General features: G+C 37.9%; 1 protein-coding gene across 1 annotated transcript in view; it reads right to left on the reverse strand.

Annotated features, from left to right (window-relative positions):
- The window catches only part of RNF32 (ring finger protein 32), a 59,523-nt gene extending 43,811 nt beyond the window's left edge, over positions 1-15,712 (reverse strand). The window contains 1 exon segment of the mRNA XM_010186377.1: positions 15,566-15,712. Coding sequence (XP_010184679.1) covers positions 15,566-15,712 — 147 coding nt within the window.
- Between the last annotated feature and the right edge of the window lie 262 nt (positions 15,713-15,974).

The raw sequence follows: 15,974 nt of genomic DNA on the forward strand, positions 1-15,974 counted from the left end.
GGGTCCCCTCCAAGCTGATGGTGAGAGCTGGCCACAGTTCAGCAGTGAGGTGTGTCACAAGTTTCTGTTACACATAATAGTCCTGAAGATCTGCATTTAAAAGAGTTCATAAGATATGAATAAAAAGGCACATAAGAAACTAGAGCGGCTTGATTCTTCCAAAGAGGGATTATCAGTGTGGGGGAAGTGAAAGATGCAGACTTTTGAGAGGTAGGGGTTTCATTCATTCAAGGAACTCTAGCCATAAGATTTTTATTTTTTAGCAAAATTTGGTTGAGATTTGTTTAGCTTTCCATTTACTTTTCAGAGTCACAGAATGATGGAAGTTGGAAGGCACCTCTGGAGTTTGTCTAGTCCAACCCTTCCTGCTCAAAGCAGTCAGCTACAGCAAGTTACTCAGGGCCATGTCCTGTTTGATTTTGAATATATCCAAGGATGAATACTCCATAGCCTCTCTAGGCAGCCTGTTCCAGTGTTCAGTCACCCTTACAGTACAGAAGTATTTTCTTAAGTTTAAGTGGAATTCTTTGTATTTTAATCTGTGCTTTTTTCCTCTTGTCCTTTCCCTGGATACCATGAGAGAAGTCTGGCTCTAGCAGGTATACACCATCTCATCAGGTATTTATACACATTGTCAAGACATCCCTGAATCTTCTCTTCTCCAGGCTGAACAATCTAAGTTCTTTCTTGCTCATATCCGCCAGTTCTCTCAGAACCCGCGGATGGATCTGGTTGGGTCCCATAAGCTTGTGCACCTTCAGGTTCTTTAAATGGTCATATCCTCTTAACAGAAAGTGATCCCCTTTTCTTCTTGGCCCAGGATGTAAATTTTGTACTAATAAAGACCTACCTCAGTTATGCCAAAGGATGGAGAGCTTGCAAAGATTAAAACTGAAGGTGAGAGGTCATGTTTTATCCAAAAAAGGTTATATTGAATGGTGATAAAAAGATAACATAGCTGAATATTGAAGAAGGAAGAGAGAGAAATGAAATAAAACATCATAGTATAAATTAAGGTTAATAAAAAGACAAATCTGGGTCCAGGGAGGTGATTATCCCCCTGTTCTCGGCACTGGTGAGGCCGCACCTTGAGTACTGTGTTCAGTTCTGGGCCCCTCACTATAAGAAGGATGTTGAGATTCTGGAGCGTGTTCAGAGAAGAGCCACAAGGATGGTGAGGGGTCTGGAGAACAAGCCTTAAGAGGAGCGGCTGAGGGAACTGGGGTTGTTTAGCCTGGAGAAGAGAAGGCTGAGGGGAGACCTCATCACCACCTACAACTACCTAAAGGGAGGTTGTAGAGAGGTGGGTGCTGGGCTCTTCTCCCAGGTGATGGGGGATAGAACAAGGGGAAACGGCACCAAGCTGTGCCAAGGGAGGTTCAGGTTAGAGATAAGGAGGAAGCTCTTTACTGAGAGGGTCGTCAGAGGCTGGAACAGGCTGCCCAGGGAGGGGGGGGAGTCACCATCCCTGGATGTATTTAAAGAGCGGGTAGACGAGGTGCTTAGGGATATGGTTTAGGGGGTAGACAGGAGCGGTTGGATGTGATGATCTCGGAGGTCTTTTCCAACTGAGCGATTCTGTGATTCTGTGAAATGATAGAGGGTAGAAAGGCTGGAGTCTGCTAGTTAACAGCAGGATGGCTGTGATTCACCAAAGTGACTGTGGAAAAGGCAAACAGAAAGTCTTAAACACAGTGCTTCCAGTGATAAAGAGTATTAATGTCATCACAGAAAGCATTGTTAAAGCCTAGCATTGTTTGGCCTAGCAAACACTGTGCTGTAAGCGTATATGGCTTCTATCAAGGGAGGAAAAACACTAGTGCTATTGAAGCTAGAAGATAATGTTGACATTAAAGCAAATGGGTTTAATCATCCATGAATAAGGCTGGCAATACAATTTACAACATCTGTAAGTATCAGAAAGAGCAGTTAAAGTTCTGGAGCCACCTCTCATTACAAAATGTGGGGAGATAAAAATTTAAATAGCTTAATGATGGAGAGTGCTAAGTTTATAAAGGAATATAATGCAGTAGCCTATGACAGCTCACACTATGTACAAAGAGATTTCTTCTGGTAAACATATTGATAAAATCACAGGAGGTGGAATTCAGTTGCCTAGCCATAGGTATTTTGTGCCTTTTGAGATACCTTAGGGTATCATGACTGGCTTCCAGCTGCCGCTCCTGAAGGATGTAGGTGTCTCAAATCCTGCGTCACGTCTGGTGGGTGTCAGGTGAATGCTTCTGTGGTGTCTCAAATGGCACTGAATGCTTCTGTCTGGGCAATCAGCTGAATCAAGCCCTGAAAGTCAATAGAAGAGAAGTTAGGAAAGTTAAACTCAGCTTTGCTTATCTCTAGTTTGTAGTGGTGAAGTATCAGCACATTATGTTGATATAGCATGCTCTTGCATCAGCTCATTAGCTTTGATATATGTTTAAGGTGTTTTTTTATGAACTCATTAGAAATGAAGGAATTAAAATTATATGAAGCATAGTATGTGAGTTATGTAAAGAAATTTCTGTTGCTGCTGAATACTAAACTATGCTGTAGCGGACAATATAGGAGCAGGCAGCAGAAAACTCTACACAACACAAACATTCTTTCATCACTATCAGGAGTTTATACTGTCCCCTTGCCTTCTACAACTCTTTCTCCAGTAATCAGTGTTCTCACTTTTCAAATTCATGGGTAAACAGTGATGTGTCCAATCTTATTTAGATGTGTCATCTTCCTGAAATACCATGATACATCTTTTGTAATAGTGTTACAGTATAAGCCCATTTTAGATCTTTGGTACCAGTGAATGTTTTTCTTAAATTAATAAAATATAGGATTATGCCAAAGCCTACTGAAATGAATAAAATTAGTTGAATGTTGTATTGATTTAGTGAGATTTAGAATAAACTATTCAAATGAAAATAGGATTAATGAATTTTTAGTGACTGCAACATATATGAAGAAAATTCTCCCAAGAAGAGGTAGAGGTGCCCTTAGAAATGGGACTGGATGATATTCAGTGAAACTCTGGAGTTGATATTAGATAAATTTGGCATGCTATGAAAGCAGACCAGCATTCCATTCAAGTTGTCGTGCTCCCCTTTCAAAAGTAGACTTTTATCTTTTGCCTTCAGAAGGAAAGCATGTGATTTTTGCAACCAGGTGTTTCTGACCATACGCCAATATTATTAATATCAACACATTAAGAATATTATTAGAAGATTATCTGTCATGCATAAGGACCTACATAGCATTTGCGATTTCATATGCTAATGAGCTCTGGGGATAAGTTGAAAGCTGAAGTAGATTCCTATCACTACAATAGCACACAGTGTCCTGCCAGCGTGCTACTGTTTCTCCATTATATGGGGTAAGATATATACCAGACTACCAGCATACCAAGCTGAAAGCATTACCTTTGGCTATGTATTTTATAGGGGAGTCTTTTGAATAGAAGGAACTTGCTTGATACCAGATACGATTTTCTGTGGAAATTATGGAGCTGCAACTCAGGTATCTCAGTTGTAAACTACACCTGGAAAACAAGCAAGCATTTGACTGCATGGAATGACAATGTCTCTTATAGTAGTTCAAGAATGTGTATGAGATACAGGTGATGCACCCTATAATATCAGAGCTTTTGTTTTTGGAAGTGATTTAGTTTCAGTTCTGGGAATGCTTTACTGTTGTTTCTCTTCATTCTCTCTTAGGAGTTTCAGGGATGAGGCCACTGCAGAATTATAGAGTTTATGGCTCTGCTAATTCAGTTCTACACCAGTGATTTAGATATTTAATGCACTTGTGAACTAAAGATACTTTAGATTTTCCATGGCACATCAAGATTCAGATGACATTTTAATTTTGACTCACTTTATAGTGTGGGATTTTCTCTCTTTGAAATCTATTTAATTTCCCTCCTCTTCTCCCTTTGAAATAAACCAGCAAACCACATTGTCTTTAGACTGATTTCCTCTGCAGATGTATTTTTAGATTGACCAGTGTTACCCTCTTATTCCTTAACTTACAGTCTTCTTTGCTTCCTTTCATTCTTGATTTAAATATATTCATAAATAAAAGTTCTCTTGTGCAAAATCCACGGTTCAGTTTAGGCTGAGTAACTATGAAATGTTAAACCATAACGGTAGGAAAAGCCAATTTGGACTGGTATTTTGCCGATAGACAGAATCTACAATAAGATTACATTTAGGCTTAGTAGAAAACAAATCATTGCCTGCATAGATGGGCTTCGATTACAGCAGAGGAGCTGCTTCTTACCCTAATTTTATGGGTTTTATGTAGTAGAGATAAATGAGTATTCCCAAATGGAGTGTAATGTCTTTTGAACTCTCTCTGGAATCTCAAAATCGAAATTACATTGTTCTTCTGGTGTAAATGGGTATAGACAGGTAATGCAAGGCCAGGCTAATTGTATCAAGGAGGCATTTTTATTAATTTGGCATGCTTACAAAATGCTTCTGATCTGGGCGGCAATCAAAGCTCTGAGATTTGAACTAATGTCAAACCCTTAGGACAACTTCTTGGTATTACCACATAGCATGATGCTTGCAGAAAGCTAAAGAAATCTAACAAGTATCATGTGTTCAATGAGTTTGGCATATCTAAAGGATTCTTTTGGTTCCCCAGGAGTAAATTGCAGGGAAGAATTAGACATTCATTTTTACAAATATGAATGGGTAAAATTCTCAGTGCTGATAAAGGATTATATATGGAAGTAAATTTTAAATGTACCTGGTTTTAAATGTTGCAGGGGATATGAGGGATTCCATACATGTGCTTAGAAGTAGGACTGATTATTTTTTAAATATGGTTTTATTAAAAAGATCCGGATTTCTTGAAACAGGACTTTACTTTGTGATCTTCCCTGTTTAAAACCACATCAGCCATAGATACTTTCTCAAACTCAATAGCATGTTATGGATAAGACAAGAGATACCCATGATTTTATGTACCCATGCTAACCTGAATGGTTTGTATTTCTAGTAATGGTGAAGTTTTTATTCCAGGAGTGAATAAGGAGAGGGAGAGAATTTGATAAATAATTGAGTTTGTTCCAAACAAATTGGGTGGCACAAAGTGAGGAATTTACATGAAAGGTGGTGAAGAGGATGGATTTGCCAGAACTAAGGAGTGTAGGAGGAGATGAAAGTGGAGATGTGGCTTTGAAATAAAGCTTTGAAAGAAAGAAGAAGAAACATGGATGTGGGAGATTTGGGGAGACACGCTGAAAGAAAGGAGCTGTAGGAACCCGAGTTTCAAGTGCAACTGAGCTGAAAGGGTTGAGAGTGAGAATGTGTTATGTAAAATGGGAAATAAAGTCAAGTCTTAGAAACAAAGATGAAAATACAGGACACGTCTGAAGATATAGAAAGTGGAGAAGTTTCAGGGTCTGGATACAAGGGCTTCACAAGGGAATATAATGGGAGTTTCAGCAATAAAAAGCTGGTGTCACCACACAGGTAATAAGGAAAGGAAATGCAATATTATTCATATTGGGTCATATTCTCCTTGAGTTAAATGGTTTTTATCAAAGAGAGCCTACCTGTTGAGGTGCACTACAAAGTGATCCTGAGGATTAATGATATCATAAAAATGTAGACATCTGAGGTACAATAGGATCTGTAGAAGACAAACCTTTAGGGTATGGCAGAGGAGATCACCTAAGAGTCTGAGAGAGGTGTATAGCCTGGAGGAAACTGTCTGAGAGAAAATCAAATGAAGAGCTTCAGAATGCAAACTTGAGAAATATCCCTGGTTTTTATCAGTTCTGCCTTTCCTAAAGATTGAGGAGAGACATTTCTTGCACCAAACAGTTGCTACTGTGCTAGTGGACTACAGATACAGGAGCAGAAAAGTTGGTGTTTAGAACAGACAGAATTTCCTCTTGAGAAAAATGGGTGACAGTCTGCACTTTGAATTTTGTTTTTAAAAATCGATTAAATCAATTTACATCTTCCGTTAAGGCCAAAGGCATCCTGGGATGCATCAAGAAGAGATTGGTCACTAGGTCAAGGGAGGTTCTTCCCCTCTGCTCTGTCCTGGTGAGGCCACACCTGGAATACTGTCTCCAATTCTGGGCTCCCCAGTTCAAGGACAAGGAACTACTGGAAAGAGCCCAGTGTAGAGCCATTAAGATGATGAGAGGACTGGAGCATCTCCCATATGAGGAAAGGCTGAGAGAGCTGTGTCTCTCTAGCCTGGAGAAGAGGAGACTGAGGGAGGATCTCATTAATGCTTATAAATATCTAAAGGGTGGGTGTCACGAGGATGGAATCAACGACAGGACAAGGGGCAATGGTCACAAACTGGAACACAGGAGGTTCAACTTAAACATAAGGAAAAACTTCTTTACTGTGAGGGTGACAGAGCACTGGACCAGGCTGCCCAGAGAGGTTGTGAAGTCTCCTTCTCTGCAGACATTCAAAACCCACCTGGATGCATTCCTGTGTGACCTGGTCTAGGTGATCCTGCTCTGGCAGGGGGGGTGGACTAGATGGTACCCAGAGGTCCCTTCCAGCCCTGATCATTCTGTGATTCTGTGATTGAGGCAGAAGCAAGTTGAATCCTAATCTCATTATCAATGCTCTAGGATTTTAGAAAAAAAATTGATTTTCCTTCAACTTTATTTTTATGAATCAGCATCATTTTGAGAAACCTCATATCTAGGCAGACAGGGCTACATTTTCGTTTTCTTTTACAAGATGTGTTTGTTTGTGGTAAGTATGCTCAAATAGACTTTATGTGTAAACCACCTCATTTCAGGAAATTATCTAGCATAAAGTCCACATTTTCTATTCTTCTCTGCATTTTATAAATAAGAGATAATGATTTGTGATTGTGAAAAGAATGTATTGATTTCTTAAATGTAGCTAGAAAGTAAAGGTACTCAAAAGAAGTGTGGGCATTCAGTGTCTTTTGGTTTCTCAATCAATTTTTTTAGCCTCTTGCACAGACTTCATTTACATTGCTGTTTTCTGGCATTAAAAAAAGGAACCAAGAGAAAGCCAGTGACTTTTTGAGGACTTCACCATATTATCTTGTTTCCGTAATTACACTGACTTAATTCAACTGATTTACTCCACTTTGAAACTAAGTAAGCCTTACTCACCCTTATCGCACATATTTATCAGTACAGTTCTGTTTCAAAATGTTATTGGCTGTAGCAATTACAGTCTTTATAATTTATGATATTATAATATAAGCTCTTTTTTGCCTGGAGCTCTATAATTTATTTATGTGTGGTTTTATTTACATAACATGTTTATTACTTATGAAAGACAGTGGCAATACTGAAGAGCAGCAACATGGAATGCATGCACAGCAGAGTGGTTTTAAGGTATGTGCCATTTTCTTTGAGATCATCTTGCCAAACTGGTGGTTCCATGCAGCATCCAGAAATGCTTAATTCCTTTCTTCTAACTCAGTCTATTCCCATTTTGTCAAACCACTACATAAATGGCATCTTTTCAGCATGCTTTCTGTGTGTATATTTAGCATTTTGACTTCTATTGTGACCAACAATCCATTCAGAAATACATATCCAAGAAAACGGGGCCATGTAGAAATTTAAGTTTGATATTGGTGAATAGACTGACTTCCTAAAAATTCCATTTGCTTCTTTATAAACTTTCTAGGACTGTGTAGCATGAAGCTGTAAATCTTGAAAATGGTACCAATGAGCGTCAACTCATTGCTTAATGCCTCCAGATTCATGATTTGATTGTATATTTGTGAGGAACAGTGCACTTTCTTGCTTAATCTTTCTGAGTTATGAGATGCTCAGTGTAGTGTCCAGATTCCATATGCTGTTGGTACTCCATGAAATTTATCTCCTAGTAGCCAATTAGACCAACATTAAGTACTACGGAAGCAAAACTAAGGTGCTGGTCTTAGTTTGAAGAAGTTAGCCGCTATAAATGTGAAAGTCAGTAACTGGATTTAGTAAAATTGCTACAAGAAACCTATCTGGTCTCTGCAGACTTGTAATATAAGACTATGTGTAATGTGAAATTCACGTCAGTCTGCTCCCAGTTTTTAGGAACTGTTCCTAAGTACTATAAGAGTATTTCCGACATATACATGCAGTAGCAGAGAAATCATCAGAAGCACTAAAATGCGTAATGGTTCTCAGGTTGAGCCTCTGCTTATAGTAAGAGTAGTGGGTGGATCTCAGTGCAAGCAAAAGCTTGTCAGTACACAGGATTGTGGCTTCCACGGACACATCATCATAATGAAAATCTTACACTTACTCAGTATCTTAAATTTCAATGGAATAGCAAGAGTTCCCAAAATGTGATCAATAAGCTAGCCTTAAAATATGACATATTGCAATACAACATAGTGTCTTGCTTTTAAAAATGAATGGGATCAATACATTTTGTTTAGATGTCCACAATTGTGGAATTGATTAATCTTTAATTCTGAAAGGTAAGTGAAAGTGCCCGAAACATTTAATATAATAATACATTAAGGCAATCACTATAAACACAATGAACCCTATGCCCTAGAGATGCCAGGAAGGAACGTGTTTTTCATAGGTAATGCTTGTTGCTCTGGACGCAGCATTTCTTCACCAGGTCGTACATCCAGCATGACATATTAATGTCACTGGTTTTCTTTTTGGCATTGCTGATTGCATGGTATTCAAGCATGATTTTTGCTTTGATTCAGCAAGGTGATGTGTCACGGGCTTCTATACTCACGCGTGACTGGCAGATTAAGAACTAAATAATAATTGAAGATCAGAGTGAAAGTGTTGGCATCGTGATTTGGTACTATAACTTGAGGTGGTTCCTTACTTAGACTGTGATGGGTGCATAGGAGGGTTGTGCTAGGAAGTTGATATTGCAAAAAATACCATGCTTGACTTCAGCAGACTGCTTCAGAGGCAGTTTAAGCAACTCCATGCTAATCAATGGAAGAGTTGTATGGTATTTAGCAGGATTTTTTTTTTCCAGTCAGTGTGATCACAGCTGGTAGGAGATCATAGGCCAACTCTGTCACGATCTATCGATGAGTTACCACTATTGAACATGGCCTGTTTCAGGCAGAGTAATGCATTATAGAATATTTTACTCATGCTACTCACACCAGGAAAGGAGATGGTCCCACTTTGCAAACAAACTTGCCTCAGCTGTAAATGTTTATGCATCACTTTCTTCCTGAAGTGAATATTATATATTCAATTATAGGTGGTATGAGATGATTTGCACCACTTCGAAGCAAAGCCAGTTAAAACCTACCAGTTAATGCTGGTAATAAAAAGCTAATACAAAGTAATGTCCCAGCAAAATATGTCTCTAATATAACCTTAGTAATCATTCCACTGCCTTCTGAATAGTATATTTGTTTTGAAAAATGTTATTTCAGGTAAGCCAGAGCAATTTGTGAATTTAGGATGGAATAAATATGTTTTCTTGAAGGCACTATCACAAAAAAAGCATCTTGATTCATTGTGATTACACAGCCATGCCTTATACACTTTACAGTACCCATGCCAAGATCTGAGAGCTTATTTGCTAATTGCAGATGAATATGCTACTTAATTAATTAGGTGCTACACACCCTCAATTGTATGTATCTATCATAATGATTTAATTTATAGTGAAACATTTTGGATAATTTATTGTCCATGGAGAGAGGTAAATCATATTGTTTATTTAAGGCATCTAATTTAGGTGTGATTTAGGACACGAGAAGTTAGAAACTTCACTTTCACTGTTAGGGGAGAGTTTTAGGTACCTCCAGAGAGTGATTCAAAGCTGGTACGTCTGGACACATGAATACACTCTTACTTGTGAGCAGTAGTGAGGTTATTAAAGAGTTTCTTTTATGAAACAGGATGAGTACTAAACACTAGGCGTTCTTATGCGTTGCCAGAGTCTTGGATTCAATTCCTTCTCATCCTAGGCTTTTTGTACGTCCATGGAGGCACCTAAGCTCAACCTCTTTCTCTTTCTGCATCCAGCTCCTATTATTGATGTGACTGCCCTCTGCCCTAGAAGGCGACAGTCATTTTTATCTTGACAATCTGATTCTTGCTTGCTGAAATTTATAATTTGTCATTTTGTACACTTTTTGGGACATTGTATGATTTGCTTATTTTCTCTCTTGTATTGTTATTTGCATCTCATAGGAATAAAATGAATCATCTGTTCTTTAGGAATGGCCATATCTGCAGCATAGAAATTATTTCATATACATATGTGTGTGCATGCAGCTAGGTATAACGTAAATATATAGTATAAGACATTGCAAAGGCAAAGTGATGTATGTAGCATTACTGTTTTTAATACAAGCCTTTTAAGAGTTAGCAATTGATCAGAGAAGAAGACAAGATCTTAACCTTTTTTGTATGAAATGTCTATGATCATAAAGATTTTTAAATTATAATTTTTGCTGAGCTTTGGAGGGGAATCTCACTTCCAAAGTATTCCCTCAAATAAAAGTAAAATCAAACAAACAATAGCTGCATGTAAAGAAAAATACTGTTGTACGTTCTGTTACTGTAAATTTTTAATGTTTATGATGGGCCCTTATGCTGTAGTTGTCAAAATATATTTGCTGCTCAATGACATATAAATAAATAGCAAATCATCAATACATTTAAGAGATCTTAATATTGTTAAAGAATTGATTTACTAAATACATAATTTAATGGTTTTAATTAATAATATGCTGTAGTGTGGAGTTCTGTCACAGTGACCCTAAGGTCAAGACCTGTAGTTTATGGACTATTAATTAGCCATTAAGTCATTCGCTCATCTGACCTGCAAATCTATCAGATTGATGGATAGCAGAGACCTTTATGTTCCTAATAGGTATTCTATTTAACTTTCAAAATATTCAAGCAAAGTTTGATCACTGAGTAAAATGAAGTGAGAAAAGAGCTTAACAATTTTTTTAAGGCTATTTCATCACCTTTCACTTGAAAGCAGATATTAACTTGAAGAATACCATTGCTGTCTTCAATGTTCTCCCAGGACTACTGACTGAACACTGCCACTAGTACCTTAATTTCTTTTCTTTAAAGAAAGGAGATCAAAATGATTTTTACAGATCTTTTGAATGCATAATATCAAGCATAAATTTTAATTGCACTTCATTTACTAAGTGGTGCATTACCTCATCCTTTGGTTTTAACAATGGATTTTCTATAAATCTTCATATGGTTAAACATGATAAACTGCTCAACATATCATGGAACATGGCAGTGCTTATTAGCACTTGAGAAGTTATTGATTGCTTATCTTGATTAATCTTTTATGGGTCTCTGTAGTATTAATTCCACAGAAAAGACTTTGGAAGTTCTGTAACATTAGTCTCCTCATTCATACATTCGTCTTCAATTACATGGATTTCTCTGACTCCTCTTGCTAGATTAATTATAACCTCTTTGTCACCAGATTTTGCTTTCAGTTTATCAAGAATTAGAATTTTAATGAAAAATACATATTTAAAATATTCTAACAAAGAGTGGCATTAATGAGATGAGATGTTTCCTGCAGTTTGGTAGAAGGAGAGAATTCTTAGGTTTTTGGCAAGAGGAGGAGATGCGAGTATCAATTTTAGAGACGCAGCTTATGATGTATGTTTGCCAGATACTCAACTGCTTCATTTCAGATACAGCCTAGGAAGTTTCCTCTCATATTTTAAGTTAATGGCAAAGCTTTTCTATAACAAGTAGCATCAGCTTTATCATAAAGAAGAGGAAGACTGCAGCTTGCTCACCAGGTTTATCTGGGGGATGGCAGGCAAAGACACAAAATCTGCCAGATAAATGCTGAGTGTGTTCTTGAGGGTAGGTTTCCTATGTCCCAGAGAAGTACCTGCTCTACGCAACTATTTTAGACTCTCTTGCCTCTCATTTTAAAAATGAAAATCTTAATATGTTTGCATCTTCTTTCTGGGGCAGAGTGAAAATAGATTCCATGATTCAAATTCCATTTTTTTTTATTTTGAACATTCTTAAAATCAAAGAGCATAACATGCAGAGAAGTCACCTGTAGGCATAAGGACTTCATAAATTGAAGTAATTCTAACAAAAATATCCTTACCACAGATTTGAGAAACTTCTTCAAGCCACAAGATCCGAACAATTAATGTTCCAGTTTCAATTTGATAGAATGTCATTGCTTCATGGTCAGCTATTGATGAATACTTGGGTGCTGTGTGGTTCCACCACCAACCCAGTGCATTCTTCTTCTCAGTCTCTGCTCTCCCTCTACTCTCATTTTGCATTCTCTCTAAATATGCATTTAATAAGCACTGGGATTTGGGGAGGAGGGGAAGAGAAGGCTTTGTAGACACTCAGTGCCCAGCCTGGGCTCTTCTGTGGTGGCATTATAGACTTTGCATTTGCTACCTTTTGTGTAAAGACATCTACACGTTGCATATGTGTATACTGAACCCTTAGTGACTTTGTACATTCATGGAGGAGTTCTAATCTGATGCTGTGAAACAACACCAGGAGGATGTGGAAGTTTCCAGTGATTTAAAGTGGGGTTGATCCTGCTCCAATTCAGAAGAATGGAAAAACTGTCACTGTCTGGAATGGACAGGGGTCAAATTGGTGTCACTGTAGCAGCACTTGTTATGATCTCACTTTCTTACAGATCTAAACCATTGGCAAGAGCAACAGAGCTCTGAAGTAAACAAACAAAACCCCCATAGCAATAGAAAGGCTAGTTTTATTCTGATGTTAACACTATAGTGAAAGAGTAATGAGTCATCTACCTTATTAATAATGGGCAGATTTTCAATGCCATCATATTTTACTGTCATCAATCCCTGTTGCATCTGTAGGAGCTGGAGTGCAACCAAAAGGAGGGGAGGAGTTGAAAAGACCCTTGGTTTCAGAGGTTAGAAGAACAAAAAAAGATATAAAGCAAGTAAGCTCAATTGCTGTTTCTAATTTAGTTGAAATGAAAACATCTTTTGACCTTGAAAAGGCCAATATTTGACCCTGCATTGAGACTTTCCCCTTTTCTGTAACATGCTTTTATATTCAGTGCTAGCCATTGAGAGCTCTGCCCTCTACAGAGATGTGCTGTGAGGGGCTTAACTAATCCTTGAAAAGGGATTCACTTGGAAGGTGTCATAAGAGTGCAAATCATGGGCAGTATTGATGACTGACTGACTAAAGGAATCTCCTGTGTCTGCATTGTATTCCTAAGAATAATTTTTATTATGTGTCAGTTCTGAAAGCTGTTGGATGTTAACTATTGAATATTAATAGAGTTATTACGTAGGCAGAACAAGTCACTCCTTCCAGATACGCTGAACATAGTTGGCATAAAATAAGATTTATACTTGGGCTGTAAACTAAATGGATACATTAACCAAAAGATCCCTATAGGTGAAAAGAAGTGGGCCATGGCTCTAGTGTACCCTGAGGGCCATGGCAGCAGCTGCAAAGCAATTGTTCTTTGTGTCATGCAAAATGTTAATCTTCTCTTGTTTCCACATGGGTCTCCACAGAGGGAGAAAGATTTTTTCGCTAATAGTACTAGGGGGGTTATTCCAGTGATTTTCAAAAGCTAAATAAATAATTTTTCTTATTAAGCTATACTGTCAATGAAAAAAAATTCAGTCTGAAAGAATCCTCAAGTTTGTTTAACTCAATTTAATAAAAGCAGATCAGAGAAATGTCTTTCAAATGCAAGATGGTCATGTTATGTCTTTAAATTAGTCTCAGTATAAAGATTATATGAGAGAGGTTGCATTTTTCAAATTGGCTTTTTGAACATCCTGAGCAAAGTTGAGAAATAGGTAACTAAAGAGAAGAGCTGCAAATATTAGACATGTATGTATGAGCAAATGTGGAATTTGCACAGGGAAAAATTTAGTTTAAAATTTAGTGAGTTGGTTTAAAAATTTACTCTTTATCTCTACAATGTTTGTAGGTAAGAACCTTCAGCATCTATTTTGGCTTACACAAAAATATGCACATGCAACCCCAGTGTGTTTCTTGAAGGTGCTACCCCTGTGCTCAACAAGACTTATATTCACACCCCTTTAACATCTGCATGCTCAGAACATCTGCACCATACACCAGCCATCCTCTATCTTGTGGTATAAGGTCCCCTTAAAATTAATTAGGGAAATCATGTGAAATAGTTTGCAATTTTTGCTGTTTGAGGATCTTTGCAGTTAGATGGTTTTACTATGCTGCACTGTGTTTTTTAATGAAAGATGCTTTTACTTGAAAACAGAAATAATTGTAGAAAAACTTTTTTGCTCAAAAACATGCTATACAACATCAGAAATGAACATGTTAAAAATTAATTTTCACTTACTCTCTCTTCACTTAAAGGGTAACCCATAATTCTCATAATACTCACTTGAACTTAATGTTTTCCTGTCTTCTAATGGACAGTAATTGAGAGGGATCCATCATCTAAATTATACTCTAGTGCAGAGAATCACTTAGAAAAATGGTGCTATAAACTGGAATGTCTATGGTAAAAATCAATCCCTGGAAGCCGGTTAGTTTTAAGGAAAGCTATCACCTATATGCTAGACATATGTACTTTTATTGTGTTTATATTAATTTGCATATGGAGTTTAAGTCCATAATTTTTCTAATATGAAGTAAAATGATGGCTGTCATGCTACAATTCTTTTGTTTCCACATGCTTCCGTAGAAGACTGTGTACCCAGAAGACTGGGTACAGTTTGCAAGATTTTAAGGATATCTTTACAACATTAATTAACAGACACTTTTTGTTTCCTGCACAAGAAGGGTCCAATAAGTCTTTTCTTATTCACATTGGGTCCATAACTTATCATAGGTGACTGCCTTTGACTAAGTGGTGGGAAAATCCAAGGAAACAAAACCTGAGGTAAGAACACTATTGTTCTTCCCTGCTGCACAAGAGGATCTTCTCTGGCTTGAATCCTTCTGTTGCAGCAGAACTTGGTCCCTTTCTGGTGAGATGACCGCAATGACTGTGGGAAAAGCCTGCAGGACATTTGGAGGAAGCCTGTAAGTCATGGGTTGTCAAATGTTTGAGAGTATTTTTTTGGAGAGGGATCATTTTGCACCAGTCCAAGGCTTAGCCATTTCCTCCTGTCTACTACCCAGGGCCTGATACTAGGGATGAATGGATGTCACCCTTACAGCATGCCTTTTCCCCATTTCTAGTTTAATGAAATAAACAGATGAATAGATAGATAGATAGACAGATGGATGGATGGAGGGATGCATGTCCAAAGGACCACTTCCTCAAATCTAGCCTCCAAACGCTCCTTTTCCAGATGGAATAGAATGGAGTGGTTAGGGTTGGAAAAGACCTCTAAGATAAAGTCCAACCATCAAACTAACACCACCATGCTCACTGAACCATGTCCCAGAGCTCCACATATACATATTTTTGAACACTTCCAGGGATGGTGACTCTAGCACTTCCCTGGGCAGCCTGCTCCAATGCTTGACCCCTTTTTCGGTAAAGAAATTTTTCCTAATATCTAATGTAAACCTTTGCTGGCACAACTTGAGGTCATTTCTTCTTGTCCTATTGATAGTTGGGAGAATGAGCCCAACACTTACACCACTACAAGCTCCTTTGAGGTAATTGTAGAGAGCAATAAGGTCTCCATCCAGTCTCCTCTTCCCCAGAATGAACAGCCACTGTTCTCTCAGACACTGGTATCTGGTGCGTTCCTTCCAGCTGTCATCAATGTCCAATAGGTTCATGTCCCAAGTGGCTGAAGCAGAGACAGCAGAAGTTGGTGGGACCTGGGGATATTTGCATGCCAAGGACACGTTCTCCACATACTTTTCGTATGTCTTTGCTTACCATGTACAATCAAATAGGAAGCAGTACTGACTAGGAGCTCGTGACTCCTGCACCATTATTGAGAAAATTTAATACAAGGCAATAATGAGACACAAAATCATATAAACTTGATCAAATATCTGTGCTCCTAAAGTATGTTTTAATGAATGTTGAGCGAAA

The sequence above is a fragment of the Mesitornis unicolor genome, unplaced genomic scaffold (assembly GCF_000695765.1).
Source record: "Mesitornis unicolor isolate BGI_N332 unplaced genomic scaffold, ASM69576v1 scaffold11656, whole genome shotgun sequence".
Lineage (NCBI taxonomy): Eukaryota > Metazoa > Chordata > Aves > Mesitornithiformes > Mesitornithidae > Mesitornis > Mesitornis unicolor.